Source organism: Pleurodeles waltl, chromosome 1_2 (genome assembly GCF_031143425.1).
Source record: "Pleurodeles waltl isolate 20211129_DDA chromosome 1_2, aPleWal1.hap1.20221129, whole genome shotgun sequence".
In the NCBI taxonomy this organism is placed as follows: Eukaryota; Metazoa; Chordata; class Amphibia; order Caudata; family Salamandridae; genus Pleurodeles; species Pleurodeles waltl.
The window spans coordinates 1,119,641,295-1,119,661,428 of NC_090437.1; the positions used below are offsets into that span (position 1 = coordinate 1,119,641,295).

The following is a 20,134-nucleotide window of genomic DNA, read 5'->3' on the forward strand; positions in this document are numbered from 1 at the left end:
TTAAAGAGACAGTACCTGGTGAAGAACGAGGTGATGGCATCCTTTGTGGAAACGGTGTATGAAGCCTGGAAGACTAATATGCCTGTGAAAATTCTAAATCTGATGTAGCAGGCACTGGCTTTTTCTTCAAGCTGTCCTTATACCTGGGAGACAGGTGTTCTGGTGACTGACAGCAGTACCTTGAAGGGGCTGGAGGTGCTGGTACTACAAGTGACACTGGTATCTGTCCTTCTGTCGACGTGTTTTTCGACATCATGTTCCTTGACGGTGAGGCCGACTGTGTCCTCGACAATGATGCACGAAGAGCATAATGCTTTGACGGTGCCATTGACGTTACCCTGAGGGTGTGTGGTGCCTCGACCTCAATAAATACCTTGATGTCGATGGTTGGCGTCATGTTGACGATGTAAGGTGCCTCGACATCATGGAATTTCTTGACATCGACAGATAGTGCTGCACCAGCAATGTGATCTTCGACGAACAACGGTAGTGCGCCAAAGTCAATGGATGGCCCATTCCAGGCTTCGATGGCGAGCAAACAGGTATTTGACGTCCTACCTCTTGACATCAATCAGGACCTTGATCCATGACGTTTCTCACTGGATTTGCCCCTCTAGTGTTGTTCTGAATGAGAGGAAGGCTCTTTGGAGGAAGGAGAACGTTTCCCAAGGCTTCTTTTGGATGATCCTCTCTCCATAAGTCCATGAAGCCTTATCTTTTCTCTGTCCCTCAGAGTGTGCTTTGACAATTTCTGGAAATGAAGACAGATGTCAGGACAGTGGGAATCTGGGAGGCAAACAATACAGACATCATGGGGATGAGTCTGGGCTTTCTTCTCAACACATGATGAACACTTCACTAACAGTGAAGGCATTTTTAACAGAATAAAACAATATTTTCTGTCCGAAAAGAGGTTGTAAGTACAGCTGGTACCGACACCTCCCAAATGAAAAGCTTATTCTTAAATTCTTATGAGATTTTTTTCACTTTTTAGTCAAAAAGAAGAGCTCAATCCTCCAGGATCCTAACTGAAGGAGTCAGAAAAATGAACTGACCTAACTGTCACCTGTGGGGCATGATGAAATACAGGGGGTACTGGGAAGTTCTGAAAGGCACAGTACCAGTTTTTCTGTGTTTATTCTTTGAATGCAGCCTATTGGTTAACAATGCATCATACTACCTTTCCTTTTACTTTTCAATAAAGGTTTGTGGAAGTTTTCCTATAGTCAGCCTTTTTCTTTTCTTAAATAACATTAATTGTATTGCTTATCGTGATTTTGAAAGAAAGAGTAAATGTAATTGGACCATTTTTTACCCTTTTCCATGGGATGCATATTATATATATATACATATATATATATATATATATACATATATATATATACACATATATATATATACATACATATATACATATATATATATATATACATACATATATATATATATATATATATATGTATATATATATAAAAAAAACTCCAAAGTACTCTAAATTAACTCATGTGGCCCAAAAGGGGTGGTGCAAAAACCGGCACGAGCAAACCTGTAATTCGTAATCCAAAAAGCAAAAAATAATTCAAGGAAGAAAAATAATTCATGGAAGGTGTCAGCCGAAACACGTTGTGATTTGATTAAATATGTTTTTCTGAATATTCCCGCCCACTTGCGGAGACCTGGGCCCTTTACATCATATCTATATATATTTATATCTCTCTCTATATATATATATATCCAAAAAGCAAAAAATAAAATTTATTGCACGCTCAGGATTCAAGGAAGGTGAAAAACATATTTAATCAAAGCACAACGTGTTTCGGCTGACACCTTCCTTGAATCCTGAGCGTGCAATAATTTTTATTTTTTGCTTTTTGGATATATATATATATATATATATATCTATATATCTATATATATAGAGAGAGAGAGAGGGAGAGAGAGAGATATAAATATATATATCTATATATATATAGATATATATATATCTATATATATATATAGATATATAGATATATATATATAGAGAGAGAGATATGATGTAAAGGGCCCAGGGTCTCCGCAAGTGTGCGGGAACATTCAGAGATTATGACTAATGATAAGGATCCCCAGGTAGAGAAATATGGTTATTGTCTGCTTCTCATTTTACATTAGTACTATGTCCTATGTTGAATTTAGCCTCATAGTTCCTCACTGCACTTGATGAAGAGCCACATGACTGTTTGCTTCCCACTGGCCACCATGCCTCACATTGACTTCACTGTCTCACTCTAAAGAATGGTGATGTTGTATACTATAATAATGGTTCTTGCCTCAGAAATAAAAAAAGAGCCCCAATTGGTGCTTATGTTGTTAGTTCCAAATCTGAAGATATTGAGAGTTGAGGTTTCCTTCCTATACACTCTGCCTAAGCAGTTGAATTTATAGATTTGTGTATGCATTTTAGCTGCACATAAACCCTACTCATTTCACTGACTCCAAGTATGCTTTTGAAGTGGCTTCTCTGGATAGAGCAAGGGTACCTCAACTCGGTGTAAGCCCCAATCAAAAATAGATTTTGTGAAAAGGGTTTGACTGATCCTCTCCTGCTGCCTCCTAAAGTTGCTATTGTTCAATGTGCTCCTCATCAAATCATCCAGGATTAAGTATATAAAGGTAAAGCTTTTTCTGGTAATTTTACGAGGGCGGGTGAGGTTACACATGCACACATACACATCACCCATTCATTAACACGCACTCACACACCCATTCACAATGCTCACTAAAAAATACACAGTCCTACAAACACGCACGCACCAAAAATAAATAAATAAATTAAAGTTTAAGAGCAGCAGGAAAGCCTTGGAGGTGCCAGGAGGGTTGGGACTGCTGCCTTCCCTCATTGGCTGACCTAAGGTCTCGTCACAAACTGGAATGGGGTCAGTGAGACTGCTGCTCCCACCCCCACTATTTGACAAGGTGTCACTGATTGACGCTCAGGCCTAGGCTTAAAATTGAAGTGTCCAGGTCTGAGGCAATCAGTGAGGCTCCCCCTCGTCATGCGAGGGAGGGGCTTGAGGCACCTTTGTCAGGCTGAAGAGGTCACGCCAAAGAGCTGCGACTTCTTCAGCCCAGCAAAGTTCCACTCAGGCAGCCAGGAGACTGTGCATTTAGCGCATGTCCAGCTCCTGGCTGCCTGACCTGAACCAGACTTTTGTTCAGCCTGACAGACAATCTTCACATCAGGAAAAAGGTGGGGGCATGGCCAAAAAGGATGCTCCACCCCCAAATTTGAGGAAACTCCGTATGTGACCTTAGTCATTGAAACAAATACACAGAAAGAGAGCAAGGGAAGCAAGGCTAACCCACACCGCTTCCCAAAAGAAACTATATAATCACAAAAGGTGTGGGGTAGTGGGAACAGGGGGTAAGACTGGGTTAGTCTTTTAACCAGTGTCTGGTTATTTTAGGTTGCTTGATATGGGGTGCTGTGTTGACCTACAGGAATGGCGGGGGATTTTCCTTTACGGACTAGGTGGTCTCACACACATAGTAGTGTCATGCTTCATCATATGACCACCTAGCCCCACCTAAGTAAGATGATACTACTCAGGCGGACTCGACCTCTGGTTAAAAGAACTAGAGGGAGTGCTGAAATTAAATTGACTGGATAATTACAGTGATCCAGAGGGGGTGAATAATAAAATTACCTAACATGTCACCGGTGGCTCTTGTTAGTTTTAATAGTGGTGCATGTTGGTAAGACTAAAACTAAGGGGAAAGGCTTGTTAGAGGATAATGTCTCTTGGAGTCTAAAAGGGGTTGTACATGACCAACATGTTTCTGCCCTCACTAAGTGCTGGTAGGTCAGGGGCATTCGTCAGGGTCGGAGCACGTGTAATAAGTACGGTGCTCAAAGTAAACGTGTGTGTCCTACCTGAACATGTAGTTCACGGTGGGGTAGGCCTATAGTAAATAATAAATAGATCACAATTAATTCAGAGTGACAGAAGGGTGGCAAACCACAGCACACGACACAGCAATCAGTGAAAAATTTAAAAGAATGCACACACACATGCATGCAATTGTGACTTACCCCAGAGCTGGGGGCGTATTGCCTCTGGTCTGGCTAGAACCGGGGGGGAGGGGGGGGTTTCCCTTGTAGTCACACTCTGAGGAGATTAGGTGTTTAGCAAGGGGGGACAGGAGAAAGAGGGGAGCTGAGGACGCTAAGTGCAGAAAGGAGGAAACTACGCAGGGTGCGCTGCAGACAGGGGGAGGCCGGAAGGGCAAGTTAGTGAAGCAAGGGAATGACAGGAGAAGGGAAGGTAAAGAAAAAGATCTAGGTAGCGTGAGAGAGAGACGGAAACAGTGAAAAGAAAGAGAAAAAGAGGATAGAGGAAAAGGAAACAAGAAAAAAGAAGGAAGCACAGGAAGTACAGATAGAGAAGGCTACCAGGGGAATGGCCGGTAGCAGTTAAAGGAAAGGAAGATTTCATGGGCCAAAATTAGCCCACACTTACCACGCCAAAGGGAATACTATGGGGGTTACCTACGTGCCGGAGCCAGGCCGCTCTGGTACTGACTGACCGTTAGGCCAGGTCTTTATGAGGAGGTCCAGCCAATTAATGCGGAGCTGCAGAGGTCGGGGGCGGTGCCCGGTAATTACGCTCAGGTGTACTGGATGTCGGAGCAACAAGGCACAACTCCCATTGTGTCGTAAAGGCCGCGCCCCCTCGGGGGCCGTGCGGGGCGCGGAGCCTCAGGGTCCCTGATAGGTCCACGCGGAACGCACCGCCCCGCGGGGGCACCCGGGTATGGGGCCCCGAGGGGAAGGTCGCGTCCGGCGACGGTGAGCAGAGGCAAGACGCCCCGCCCGCGGCGCGGCTAACGCGCACGGGCGAGCGTCCTGCAGTGACGCGCCGCGCGAAAAGCGGCGCGCCCCGTAGTGACGCGTCGCGTCAATTGTACCGTGGGACTCTGGGGGAGTGAGTCCCACGGGGAAAGACCCGGTAGTCCAAAGAGGGCAACCAGGAATAGGTAATGCAAGCGGGGAAAGAAGGAGGGCGAGGGGGGAGGGAGGGGGGGGGGAGAGAGGGGGAACATTAAAGAGAAGGGGCACAGTAATAAAAGGAAGGTGACAAGAATGAAGGAGAAGAGAAGGTGGGGGGGAGGGGAGGGGGAAAAAGGGAAGGAAAACGGATGGGGGGGGAGAAAAGAAAAACAGGGGGAGGGAGGTGGAAAGGAAAGCATGGGAAGAGAAAGGGAAGGAAAAGACCGGGGGAGATGTGATGATAAAAAGAGGGGAAGAGAAAGGGAAAGAAAATATCTAAGGGTAGGGGGGTTTGAAAGCAGGGAAGGGGAGAAGGGGTTATAGATGGGGAGGGAAGGAAGGATAAGACGAGGGGGGGAAAGAAGAGGACGAAAATTATGAAAAGGAAAGAGGGAAAACAGCCCCAGAGGCGGGGAGTAGAGGGAATCCAGCAGATGTTTAGAAGATTGAAAAGGAAGAAAAGAAGGGGTGGAAGAAAAGGGAAAAAAGAAGAAAGGGAGGTGGGGGAAGAGGTAGAAGGAACGACAATGACAGGTATACTATGGGTCGGGGGAGCTACTCTGGTAGGTAAGGTAGGGTTCTGATACACAAGTATGGAAGATAATAAGTCCCACAGTGGGGAATAGGAGGGCTCGTCAGACAAGTTATCTAATACTACTTAAGATCCTAGGTGGGCGGTCATAGAATGAAGGTATCATTTTGGTATTTAAAGTCATCAGCCTAGAGCTGACCATTGAATATTGTCATTTAGTCCTAAGGTGTCCGTACGCAGCCTCCAAATCCATCTCTGTTCATACATTAGGAGCTTGTGTTTGGCATTGGTTGCTATGGATTTAAGTTGATCCAGTACCACCCACTGCATATCATCAGGATGGTGATTGCTGGAGATGTAGTGCTCTGTGAGTCTTGTAGCATCTCTTTTGCACCGGATGGTGCTTCTATGCTCGCAGATGCGTGTGCCCACTCTTCGTGTCGTCATCCCAATGTATTTCTTGTCACAAGGGCATGTGATCATGTACACCACATTTTTACTGTTGCAGTTCGTTAGTTGCCTAAGCTCCCAGGGTGTTGGTAGTCCCAAGTCAAGTGTGAGGGTTTTCTTAGTAAAGGCGCAAACACTGCAATTGCCGCAAGGGTAATGTCCTTTAGGAGGGGGAAGGTCCCAGAGGGTCTTCTGTCTGCTTGTGGTGGGATTTATCCGAGGGCGGGTATGCACAATCATATCCCGGATGCTTTTTGCTTTTCTGTAGGCATTCATGGGGATCTCAAAAGGGAGACCACCAGAGGTGAGGATTTTCCAGTCTTCATTTATTATTTTTTTGATCATGTTGGACGCTGGGTTGCATGTGGTCACACAGATCAAGGGATTTCCTTTACTGCTTCGACTGCTTGGGTGCAGTAGAGTCTCTCTGGGGCTCACACGGGCCCGTTTATCTGCTCTCCTCAATAGGTGATCTGGGTATCCTCTTGCTCGAAGTTTGCCACTCAGTAGCTGAGCATGTTTTTTATAGTCCGTTAGTTCCGTACAGTTCCGTCTGAGGCGGAGGTATTGCCCTACAGGGAGGTTTTCCCTGAGGGACCGAGGATGAAAGCTCTGAAATTGGAGGAGAGTGTTCCTATCAGTGGGCTTGTAATACACTTCTGTTATCAGAGAGCCATTTCTCTCAGTTATTAGTAGGTCGAGAAAGGAGACTGCTGGGTTGCATATTGTTGCTGTAAATTTTAGAAAGGGATTAAGGGTGTTTAGCCACGTGATAAAGATGGTTGCTTCTTCCCTTGTACCTCTCCAGATAATCAGGATGTCATCGATATATCTTTTCCATAACCTGATATGGTTGACGTAAGGGTTCTCTTCAGAAAGAACCATTGCTTTCTCGAAGTGATCCACGTAGAGGCATGCCAGGCTGGGTGCAAAAGTGCTCCCCATTGAGGTGCCCTGGATCTGTAAGAAGAAGTTGTTGTCGAACTCAAAGAAATTTCTGGTGAGAGCTAAATGGGCTAAATCCAGGATGAATTCTGGAGGGGTGATGTAATTCCAGGTACCCTTATTTAATAGATCGTTGACCACTTCGAGAGTTGCTTCTTGTGGAATATTAGTGTATGGCGACTCCACATCCAATGTCATGAGATGCTCGCTATCTTTGTCAAATTCTAAGGTGTTTAAAAGGGAGAGCACGTCGGTTGTGTCTTTTAAGTAGGTGGGAATTTGCTTCACGAATGGTTGAAGAAACCAGTCGCAGAATTGCGACAGAGGTTCCAGCAAAGAACCAATCCCGGAAACAATTGGTCTCCCTGGGGGTGGATGTTTGTCCTTGTGGATTTTGGGCAGAATATAGAAATACGGAGTTTTTGGATCAGGTTGAGTGAGGAAGGAGGCCTCATGTTTGGTGATCCACCCGTTGCTCATGCCCTTGTCTACAAGGAAGGTGATCTCTTCTCTGACCTCTTCTGTAGGGTCCCTTGATAGTCTCTTGTAGTGATGGTCGTTGTTTAGTAGGCGTAGGCATTCAGAATTGTACATCACTGTGGGCATTATTACTATCGCCCCGCCCTTGTCGGCTGGTTTAATAGTGATGGAAGAGTCGTTACTGAGGTCATTGAGGGCTGAGAGTTCTTCAGTACTGATGTTGTGGAAAGACTCCCTCTGAGTCTTCTGTAGATCGTCAATCCTCCTGCTCACCGATTTCTCGAATATAGGGGCAGGAAAAAGGGAGTCAGTTGGAACCTAAACGAGGGACCAACAGACGACGAATCCCCCAGCACCAGCAGAACGTAACTAAGGGGTCCACTACAGTCGTTAACTTAAGCTCACGAGTGCTAAATACTAACGAACTCCAAGCCTTAGAGAAAGGTCTGGGTTTCGTCCCCACCCCAAAACTTGACGTCTTCAAACTAAGGACAGAACTAGCAGAGTTCTTTCGAAAAATCAGGCTTAGAACCTTCTTTCTCCAGAACCCCGAACCCAACCCGGAACGTGACAAAAACACTGGGCTACGTCCCAAATCCAAATTCACTCCCACCTCCCACCTCATGCCACCCGAAGTCTTGGCATTCGAGAAATCGGTGAGCAGGAGGATTGACGATCTACAGAAGACTCAGAGGGAGTCTTTCCACAACATCAGTACTGAAGAACTCTCAGCCCTCAATAACGACTCTTCCATCACTATTAAACCAGCCGACAAGGGCGGGGCGATAGTAATAATGCCCACAGTGATGTACAATTCTGAATGCCTACGCCTACTAAACAACGACCATCACTACAAGAGACTATCAAGGGACCCTACAGAAGAGGTCAGAGAAGAGATCACCTTCCTTGTAGACAAGGGCATGAGCAACGGGTGGATCACCAAACATGAGGCCTCCTTCCTCACTCAACCTGATCCAAAAACTCCGTATTTCTATATTCTGCCCAAAATCCACAAGGACAAACATCCACCCCCAGGGAGACCAATTGTTTCCGGGATTGGTTCTTTGCTGGAACCTCTGTCGCAATTCTGCGACTGGTTTCTTCAACCATTCGTGAAGCAAATTCCCACCTACTTAAAAGACACAACCGACGTGCTCTCCCTTTTAAACACCTTAGAATTTGACAAAGATAGCGAGCATCTCATGACATTGGATGTGGAGTCGCCATACACTAATATTCCACAAGAAGCAACTCTCGAAGTGGTCAACGATCTATTAAATAAGGGTACCTGGAATTACATCACCCCTCCAGAATTCATCCTGGTTTAGCCCATTTAGCTCTCACCAGAAATTTCTTTGAGTTCGACAACAACTTCTTCTTACAGATCCAGGGCACCTCAATGGGGAGCACTTTTGCACCCAGCCTGGCATGCCTCTACGTGGATCACTTCGAGAAAGCAATGGTTCTTTCTGAAGAGAACCCTTACGTCAACCATATCAGGTTATGGAAAAGATATATCGATGACATCCTGATTATCTGGAGAGGTACAAGGGAAGAAGCAACCATCTTTATCACGTGGCTAAACACCCTTAATCCCTTTCTAAAATTTACAGCAACAATAGGCAACCCAGCAGTCTCCTTTCTCGACCTACTAATAACTGAGAGAAATGGCTCTCTGATAACAGAAGTGTATTACAAGCCCACTGATAGGAACACTCTCCTCCAATTTCAGAGCTTTCATCCTCGGTCCCTCAGGGAAAACCTCCCTGTAGGGCAATACCTCCGCCTCAGACGGAACTGTACGGAACTAACGGACTATAAAAAACATGCTCAGCTACTGAGTGGCAAACTTCGAGCAAGAGGATACCCAGATCACCTATTGAGGAGAGCAGATAAACGGGCCCGTGTGAGCCCCAGAGAGACTCTACTGCACCCAAGCAGTCGAAGCAGTAAAGGAAATCCCTTGATCTGTGTGACCACATTCAACCCAGCGTCCAACATGATCAAAAAAATAATAAATGAAGACTGGAAAATCCTCACCTCTGGTGGTCTCCCTTTTGAGATCCCCATGAATGCCTACAGAAAAGCAAAAAGCATCCGTGATATGATTGTGCATACCCGCCCTCGGATAAATCCCACCACAAGCAGACAGAAGACCCTCTGGGACCTTCCCCCTCCTAAAGGACATTACCCTTGCGGCAATTGCAGTGTTTGCGCCTTTACTAAGAAAACCCTCACACTTGACTTGGGACTACCAACACCCTGGGAGCTTAGGCAACTAACGAACTGCAACAGTAAAAATGTGGTGTACATGATCACATGCCCTTGTGACAAGAAATACATTGGGATGACGACACGAAGAGTGGGCACACGCATCTGCGAGCATAGAAGCACCATCCGGTGCAAAAGAGATGCTACAAGACTCACAGAGCACTACATCTCCAGCAATCACCATCCTGATGATATGCAGTGGGTGGTACTGGATCAACTTAAATCCATAGCAACCAATGCCAAACACAAGCTCCTAATGTATGAACAGAGATGGATTTGGAGGCTGCGTACGGACACCTTAGGACTAAATGACAATATTCAATGGTCAGCTCTAGGCTGATGACTTTAAATACCAAAATGATACCTTCATTCTATGACCGCCCACCTAGGATCTTAAGTAGTATTAGATAACTTGTCTGACGAGCCCTCCTATTCCCCACTGTGGGACTTATTATCTTCCATACTTGTGTATCAGAACCCTACCTTACCTACCAGAGTAGCTCCCCCGACCCATAGTATACCTGTCATTGTCGTTCCTTCTACCTCTTCCCCCACCTCCCTTTCTTCTTTTTTCCCTTTTCTTCCACCCCTTCTTTTCTTCCTTTTCAATCTTCTAAACATCTGCTGGATTCCCTCTACTCCCCGCCTCTGGGGCTGTTTTCCCTCTTTCCTTTTCATAATTTTCGTCCTCTTCTTCCCCCCCCTCGTCTTATCCTTCCTTCCCTCCCCATCTATAACCTCTTCTCCCCTTCCCTGCTTTCAAACCCCCCTACCCTTAGATATTTTCTTTCCCTTTCTCTTCCCCTCTTTTTATCATCACATCTCCCCCGGTCTTTTCCTTCCCTTTCTCTTCCCATGCTTTCCTTTCCACCTCCCTCCCCCTGTTTTTCTTTTCTCCCCCCCCATCCGTTTTCCTTCCCTTCCCCCCCCCCCTCCCCCCACCTTCTCTTCTCCTTCGTTCTTGTCACCTTCCTTTTATTACTGTGCCCCTTCTCTTTAATGTTCCCCCTCTCTCCCCCCCACCCTCCTTCTTTCCCCGCTTGCATTACCTATTCCTGGTTGCCCTCTTTGGACTACCGGGTCTTTCCCCGTGGGACTCACTCCCCAAGAGTCCCACGGTACAATTGACGCGCCGCGCTGCGCGACGCGTCACTACGGGGCGCGGCGCGTCACTGCAGGACGCTCGCCCGTGCGCGTTAGCCGCACCGCGGGCGGGCGTCTTGCCTCTGCTCACCGTCGCCGGATGCGACCTTCCCCGCGGGGCCCCATACCCGGGTGCCCCCGCGGGGCGGTGCGTTCCGCGTGGACCTATCAGGGCCCCTGAGGCTCCGCGCCCCGCACGGCCCCCGAGGGGGCGCGGCCTTTACGACACAATGGGAGTTGTGCCTTGTTGCTCCGACATCCAGTACACCTGAGCGTAATTACCGGGCACCGCCCCCGACCTCTGCAGCTTCGCATTAATTGGCTGGACCTCCTCATAAAGACCTGGCCTAACGGTCAGTCAGTACCAGAGCGGCCTGGCTCCGGCACGTAGGTAACCCCCATGGTATTCCCTTTGGCGTGGTAAGTGTGGGCTAATTTTGACCCATGAAATCTTCCTTTCCTTTAACTGCTACCGGCCATTCCCCTGTTAGCCTTCTCTATCTGTACTTCCTGTGCTTCCTTCTTTTTTCTTGTTTCCTTTTCCTCTATCCTCTTTTTCTCTTTCTTTTCACTGTTTCCGTCTCTCTCTCACGCTACCTAGATCTTTTTCTTTACCTTCCCTTCTCCTGTCATTCCCTTGCTTCACTAACTTGCCCTTCCGGCCTCCCCCTGTCTGCAGCGCACCCTGCGTAGTTTCCTCCTTTCTGCACTTAGCGTCCTCAGCTCCCCTCTTTCTCCTGTCCCCCCTTGCTAAACACCTAATCTCCTCAGAGTGTGACTACAAGGGAAACCCCCCCCCCCCCCGGTTCTAGCCAGACCAGAGGCAATACGCCCCCAGCTCCGGGGTAAGTCACAATTGCATGCATGTGTGTGTGCATTCTTTTCAATTTTTCACTGATTGCTGTGTCGTGTGCTGTGGTTTGCCACCCTTCTGTCACTCTGAATTAATTGTGATCTATTTATTATTTACTATAGGCCTACCCCACCGTGAACTACATGTTCAGGTAGGACACACACGTTTACTTTGAGCACCGTACTTATTACACGTGCTCCGACCCTGACGAATGCCCCTGACCTACCAGCACTTAGTGAGGGCAGAAACATGTTGGTCATGTACAACCCCTTTTAGACTCCAAGAGACATTATCCTCTAACGAGCCTTTCCCCTTAGTTTTAGTCTTACCAACATGCACCACTATTAAAACTAACAAGAGCCACCGGTGACATGTTAGGTAATTTTATTATTCACCCCCTCTGGATCACTGTAATTATCCAGTCAATTTAATTTCAGCACTCCCTCTGGTTCTTTTAACCAGAGGTCGAGTCCGCCTGAGTAGTATCATCTTACTTAGGTGGGGCTAGGTGGTCATATGATGAAGCATGACACTACTATGTGTGTGAGACCACCTAGTCCGTAAAGGAAAATCCCCCGCCATTCCTGTAGGTCAACACAGCACCCCATATCAAGCAACCTAAAATAACCAGACACTGGTTAAAAGACTAACCCAGTCTTACCCCCTGTTCCCACTACCCCACACCTTTTGTGATTATATACCTTAGTCATTGAGCCAGTGATGCCCATCTTACAGGGTTTTGCTGAGTTGCAAGAATATGCCCTGCAATCAAAAGAGCATGGTTGAAACATAATTGTAAAAGAGAACCTCCACAAAGAAGCGAGAGGAAAACAGGGAAGACTGCGTGATTATACAATGGTGATGCTCATGTTAGGAGAGGTGGCATGATTTGTGCCGCAGCAACCCCTCTGGCTTACACTTAACTTCTCCTTAATAGCCCAACAATACTGTCAACCCTCTGTCACTTGCCAAAGCCTATAATGCTAGAAAGTGTTTCAAAACTACTCCAGCAGCCCTCATACACCTCCTTAAAGCCCCTTTGACATGTAAAGGTTAATTTTATCCACATGCCATGAGGCGGGTCTTATGCCTATGTATGGTGCCGTGTTGCACGTTTTCAGGCTGAATTAAACCCTACCCATGTGTCCGAGCTGAAGCTATTTCTCCTGCTAAGGGACTCCTCTTAAACTTTACCCCTAGGTTTAGAATCTGCCTTTGGATAGGGTGAGACAGAGGAACACATTTTATGTGTTTCATAGTTCACAAACTGTGTAACTTGTTAGTGATTAAATAACACTTTTGTTGTGCAAACTTCCTCAAGTCCTCGCGGAAAGTAGAGGGGCTTAAGGGTAGTCTAAAAAACAAAATATCTAAGACCTGCAGTGAAACAGGCTCAAAGTGCTTGGCAGTCAACCTTTAGCACGCTGGTCAATTTGAGCTTCCCCCAATCAAGAAAGCAGAGTCCTCAGTAAATCAGAATGGTTTGACCATCCTTGATTTGTACCTGAATGATGATGGGACCCTACATTACTGCAAACAACCGATTTGCTGCCTCAACAGCTTCTGTTGTCGTGTGCAAGTTGACCAACTCTACCAGGTTAAAGGCCATCAGGGAATGTCAGAAATTCATTCCTATTGATGTGACCGATATCAAGTTCGACTTCAAATGCCAATAAAACCAGGTTGATCTTGATATTTTTGCAATGCCTAAGGGCATTAGGATGGGCCAAATGCCACCGGAATCAAGAAGGCTAGCCCAAAACATTTCAAGGAGCCTTGAAGTAGTAGAGAGGGTTGATTGATCCCTAAAGGGTTCTTACAGGGCCCAAGGCAGTAGATCTTGGGTGAAAAATGCTTCCAAAGGCTCCACTCTTCCAGCAGTGTCCACGAGAATCAACCAGCGCACTTTGCTGGTTAAAGGTGGCATTCAGAAAGGCAGAATTTTGTGTTAGCTATTATTATTTGGATCAAATATCTCTTGTTAGAGATGAGAGCAGATTTAGTAGTGACTGAGAGGTAGGAAGGGGCCAGACAGAGGAGATTGGAATTGGAGTTAACTTGTGTAGACATATAGAACAGCAGTTTTTGCAACACTCACAGGTCAGAGAAAAGCTGAGCCAAGGCTGAACAAAATGAGAAATAACAAAGCTACGCCATGCTGCTGTCCTAGCTGAAACAACAGAAACGTGGTACGGATCCTTTCACCACATGGCTGCTTTTTTACCCTGAAATGCCATTTCCTACTAATAATGAAAGTGGAAACTGTCCGTGAAGAAATTCAAGGAAATCCTCTGTTCACCTTTTTTGTGTTTGATGTACCGCCCAAGTGGCCAATTGTATGCCCAGAGTGGACCCTTAGCTCACCGTTCCACTGGCACCAAGCTAACCCCACTGAAAAGGCCAAATCAGGCGAGGCTGGCGCTGTGAACCTACCTATATGTTTTAGTCTTTCTCCTCCCCCTTAACTAGACTACCTATGACACAGACCATCCAGGAAGATTCCTGGCTCTTTCTCTAGCACAACAGAAACCATGAAACAGTCCGTGGCCTGCAGAGTAAATTAGCATCACCAACTAATTACAATTATATATCTCACACTTCCTCCTACATCACACTGCTAGGCGTTTTTTCCCTAAAAAGAGCACTTTTTGCCACTCATGTATGACACTAAAATGCTTCCCACAAAAAATGACAACAAATACAGCACTGCCAACCATGCACGTCCTCGTTGCGGGGCGTGTTACCTGTCTGAAAATGTGCTTTGGTGGCCCACACGGGATAGGGAGCGCTATATAAATGCTCCAATACTATAAAACAGTTCGTAATGAAAATAAAACGCAGCAACAGAGTCTATGCATCACAATACATTCCAAAGGGGCCGTGGCGTCCTCGATTAACTTTTTTGGTCCACGTTGAGAATCACATGCCCCAATGCCAGGCCAAATATACGTGGAAGACCTCAAAGATCTGTTCGCTAAAAAGCGCCATCCACCAGCCATACGCAGAAGCCGGTTCGATCACACTTCACAATGAGCTATCCGTTGTTTTGCTTCACGTCTCCACTATTTCAAAACGTGGGAGTATAAATGCAAATGTCGCAGTGTTTAATAAGTCAATGGCTGTTCAGGTGTACCTTCCATGAATCCGAGCGGCAACAGCGGTTTTCTTTTTTTTCTTCAGCTCGTTGTACTCGAACAGTCCGAGAACAGCGCCCTCGGCCGCCGCCTGGGCGTCTTCACAGGGGTCCACTTCCACGCAGGGGATCTCTAGATCCTGCACCTGCCGGCAGCCCGCTGAAACACGGAAATAACATGTGGAAGTTAACGGAGGGCCTTGGCGTGAACAAGTGCTTTCTGCAGAGCGGAAGATATTTCAGAAAGGGCCTCCAGCGGCTGTCTGTCGTTATTGATGCAGATGAATTATATTAATACCTTTGTGGCTGTTCATTTAATCACATTATAGGGCTCTCAACGTTATTTACAACTGAGATGTATTCAGTCTGTGTCTGTGCTCTGCATTTAAAGGTACATCTGAATCACATACGCATAGATTCTATACGAGGAGTGAATGTACAAGAACAAATGCTGTGCATATCGAACAGTGTTGCCAAATGCGGGTTTCATAAATCTGGGGATGATGGGAGTAAATGATGGGGATACCGGCACCTCGGTTTCAGTTCAGAGACCCTCCAAAACCCAAAATGTACCAATCTTAGATTGAAATAGTAGGGTAAAATGAAGAAAATAAGCCGCATTATATTTACTCATACAACACTACAGAAAATATTTTCTGTAAATATTTTGTAGCCACATTGAATGAAAAATATGGAAGGCTTTATAAATCATTCTGTTGTGTTTCTAAAGTACTCCATTCCATACCAGCGCACAAAGAAATAGTTCTATCGGCAAATGACTCGATTAAAGCATTGTACAACTTTTTAAAGCAATGTGTGTAGTTTTTAAAGAATTAAACGGGATTGGTCCTACTCTATTGAACAAGACGTTTTGCCACTATACGCCGCAGCAGCAACTATGGTCAGCATCTGCAAAACTGGTTTGTGTACCAAGATTTAAGAAAGTGAGATCAGGTGGAAGGTTCTTCCAGGTGACGGCTGCTCAACTATGGAAAAATGTACGCAATTCCTTAGAAAGGATGGAAATTTGTATTATTTAGTATTTTAAAATTTGTATAATTTAAAAACCTGTTTTTTTCCTCAGTTGTAGGAGAACGTGGGGTTAATTTCTCTGCTTCGCTCCATGTTTTACAGATAGTTATATAGCTTTAGAAGGTTCTAGAACCTGGCTCTTCGCTAAGTTGTGGTAGCACCAGGGGTAAACAAGCTACCAGGGTTTTTGCTCAGTACCTTGTGTTACAGGCAATTTGTTAGCGCCATGATTACTGCTGAAGTGAACACTGGGCGTTATAAATGAGTGTTCATAATAACTAAATACAACACAGAAAAGTGGTATTGCTAGCTCTAGGGCACCGTGGAGGCAAGTAAGAAAACAAAATAATTCCGTGCTTATAAGCCAGCACCATGAGGTGAATGTAGACATGAAGGAAAATTGATTAAAATATGAATCTTTAAACCACCGAACAAAGGAAGGGGCAACATAAGTTCTGTGAAGTCCACAGGTAATAGCAAGAGCTGTAGCACCAGTTGTAGGCGCTAGTAAGATAGACTAGAACAACCCCTTCTCCCAGTAGCAAGGAAGAACAAGGAAGGAGATCGCAACTAGTTCTCAGAGAGCAGTCACTAGTGATGGACAAGAGCAAAACCCAAACATGATGACTGCTCAGAGGTCTTGGAAGGTACGAACAACATCCATCAACACCAGCAGGGAACACCTCTGCTTCCAATAAACATTTCTGTTTTACATTCTTGGAATGTGCTAAGCATTTCTTTCATTTTACCCTCAATTTACTTTCCCAAGACCAAGTCCAGGTAATGGAAGTCAGAAAGTTCATTATTACAACGTACAAACTCCAGAAAACGCACACCATCGGGGATGGTTCACCAAGGCTGCTTCCCATGTGTCAGTGACAACAAAAACAAAGCTGAAGATGAGTAATATGGTTGCAGTGCTAAGTTTTACGTTCTACGTGGCTCCTGTGGCAGCCTGCTGTCCTCTGCCTTTAATAGATGCCCCATTACAGTCTGGCAGAAGAGGCCTTTCATGGAACTGCCTGCAATATGCACATTAAACCTGTGTCAGTTGTTCTACATTTGCATGATGGCTGACTGACATCTACCGGAATGCCATTAACTGTGAAGGTACAATGCATTATGGAATGAACTGCTGTATTAAGCTATGGATGAAAAATAAGCGTGTTATTATATATGTACATTGGAATATAGTGCAAGTGAGACTTCAGTCAAAACATTATGACTTCGACTAAATTAAATACCTACCCGAGACAGCTGAGCGAATGTTTTCCTTGCTCTCATTCCACTGTTCCAAATGGTTAACTCCAGCCGACCTTTTGCCAAGGCCAACCAGGACAACACTGGCATAGTCCTAGAAAAGAAAAGTGAAACCAAAAACTTTAGGTTCCAATTAGAAATGGATATAAAACCTGTGACTAAAGGAATAGGCGAGCAATGGGTTTAGGTGGCTACCGGTCTACATACACAGCACTATGAAGTAACCCAACGACTACATGTGCCACTTTTACAAAACTTTCTATTACATAGATACAAAGTAAAAAAATCATTCTAGCTATGTTCAGATCACTACTAAAAATCAGCAGAGCACTAAGATTTAACAGACATCGTAAAGGCAGTTGTTTTAAATAGTTCTGTGTGTCAGTTTTATGTGTCCACCAAAAACTAGGAAGGTATTGTCGGGTAGAGCAAACCCACTCCCCTGTCCAATCACTCTACACCTTCCTGCTGCGGATGGCACTAAGCAGAGCTCCCTCTTGGCTGGGTCACATTGTGGCAAACATGGCAGCCTGGAGAAAGAGTTTATTAACCGCTGATGACAGTCATTAAGGATAACCAAGAACTCCATATAATGACAAATGATTCTAAAAGTAAAAACAGCCAGAATGGGGAGATGGCTTTTGTACAGAACTTGCACTGAAATCTTGACTCGGGGGACAAACAAAGAGGAAAGGAAAAACAGTAGCTTCTCCAGGAACTCGCTCGAATCTCAACTTCCCGTGGACCATCCTCTTTGGTAGCCTAAGTAAAGCAGGTTTCGTTACAAAGATGTTTTGATAATCTCCGAATTAGTTGTGTTCTCAGATCTTTGAACTTTAGCTCAAAATTCTCCAAACACACATTTCACCGAGGTCTTCCTCTTACCCAGGACCGAGTCTGCTGCACTGTTTTTATTACTATATCTATCATTGTTACAATGGGTTTGAATAGCACGTTCAAATTCAGATGCCTTACAAATAAAGCTAACATTCATAGTTGTTGCTAGTATTTGTTTCACCTTGAGGCCGTGTCTATTTTCTATCATTTTCTTTTCTTTCCTGCTTCGCTCGGATAAACATCGTTATTTTACCCGATTCCACCAGCAAACCTTTGTGCTCACTGGCATTCATTTATTTACTCTCAAATAAATGCTTATCCATCCTGTCGGACAGACGGACACTTTGGACTCATTTAGTTCTCCTCCAAATGAACTGTACAAAAGAAAACAAATCTGGGTTTCTGTTATAGAGGAGGTTTACTCCTCTGTGAGAAATCTGCCTTAGTGATCGAGCTCCTTGTAATGGCTGTTGGCGACGAAGCTGTAGAACATCAAAACTCCTGGCAGCGGATGTGCCGACCTTGATGGGCTTCAGGGCGTCGTAAAATGGTGGCCACAGATTGCCTAGTTATAAAAAAAAAAAAAGGCATTTCAAAGATCCCGTTTTTGACGTCTGGAGTGAGAGAGGCACAGCATAGCCAGCCCTGTCAATGAAGGTCAGTAAATTCTGTCGCACCTCTGAAGCCCATATTTGCGTTATTCTTTGCTGCGTCGAAGACCACTGCTGAAGCAATATTTTCTAACTGGAGGATGGCCTTAGCCTCCTCCCACTCGAATCTTATCCAGGTAGGAAGCCAAGGCTGCCAACGTCTGTTGATGATAACTAGCAAGAACGGACACGCAATAGTTACTCTGAGGAATGTGGCAGCCATTAAAACACTCATTTTCAAAGCTGTCAATCCTTTTGCCATCTCTATCCAGAGAGGCTGCCCTGGGGTGTGGGAAGGGGAGGCAGGCTTGCAAAAATAATGAGTTTGCTTTGGGGTAGTCAATAAGACTAGTGGGTTTGTTGCCCAGGTTTTTATACTTATTGTCCACTGCCAGTCACTCCAGCGTCTGGAACTTCACATTTTTACTCGACTGCCTTGTGAACCTCGGTGGTGTAAGCTTCTGCTTGACAGGGTGGGTTGGTGGCGAGGGGGAATACTGTGGCATCCGCTGTCTGAGGTGGCAGCAATAGTGGTTGAGTTTGGAGCAGAGGTGGTTGAGTGTGTTACACTAGTTGAGATTACTTTGAAAGTCTTGTAAAGACATGCCACGTCTGCTGGACATCTCTAATCAGGTGGGCAGGGACCTTTTTTATTTTTTTATTGTTTTCTGTATTCTGTCTGTATTCTAAGCCATGGAGTATTAAAGGAAAACATCACTCAGAGCCCAAAAAGAGCTCCAAATTTGAGAGATGAAAACATGAAGCCTTTCGCATTAAATCTCAAATATTGATCAAAGCAGAACTTCCCATAAGGAGAGGTCCAAGAAACTCAGAGTCTTAGGGCATGACTTAGAATACAAACTTTTCCTTTATGGAATGAGCTTTATGCACTTGCTCTTATGGTGATGATTTATAATGATTTACATTTGATTGATATTTTGTTGATGAACAATAAAGGTTTACTTACTAAAATATTTTAAATAAAGATTTGAAACTCACACTAACTCTCATCATTAACTCCCAAGATTGAAATTGAAATGGTGATGAATATATTAATTTTCATTTACAGTTCTTAATTAATTCTTGTACCAGCAAAGGTCTGTCGGCCTTGGGCCCAGTAAGAATGGGGACTTTATCTGGATAAGCTGGTAAGATTTACACCATAAACCACATATTTATTTAAAGTCCCTGCTTCGCCAAGTGTGTAGAGTGTTTATCTATTTTTAGAAAGAAACCCTTTGGGTCCAAAAGGGGATATTTTATAGTATATATACAAACCTGAGAAGTGACGTTTTGTATATAGCCACTCTACCCGGCAAGAACAATTGGAGCTTTGGCCAATATGACACAACTGACCTAAACATTTTCTGAATTCTTTTCAGGTTGCATTTATAACACTCTTCCATGCCTCTAGTGATACCTAATCAAAGCGTGTCAAAGAATGAAATGTGATATGATGGGTATCCCTGCCAAGTAGCTTGTTTCAGTGCTAAAGTTGCACACGTTGTTCCATTTACCC

The 20,134-nt window shown here is 45.0% G+C and overlaps 1 protein-coding gene across 1 annotated transcript in view; it reads right to left on the bottom strand.

The window, feature by feature from the left end:
• LAP3 (leucine aminopeptidase 3) overlaps positions 1 to 20,134 on the bottom strand; it is a 159,468-nt gene that overhangs the window by 89,879 nt on the left and 49,455 nt on the right. The window contains exons 4-5 of the mRNA XM_069202263.1: positions 17,117 to 17,222; positions 14,837 to 14,996 (exon numbers count right to left, since the gene is read on the bottom strand). Of these exons, the coding sequence (XP_069058364.1) occupies positions 14,837 to 14,996; positions 17,117 to 17,222 (266 nt within the window). The remainder of the gene's footprint in view (positions 1 to 14,836; positions 14,997 to 17,116; positions 17,223 to 20,134) is intronic.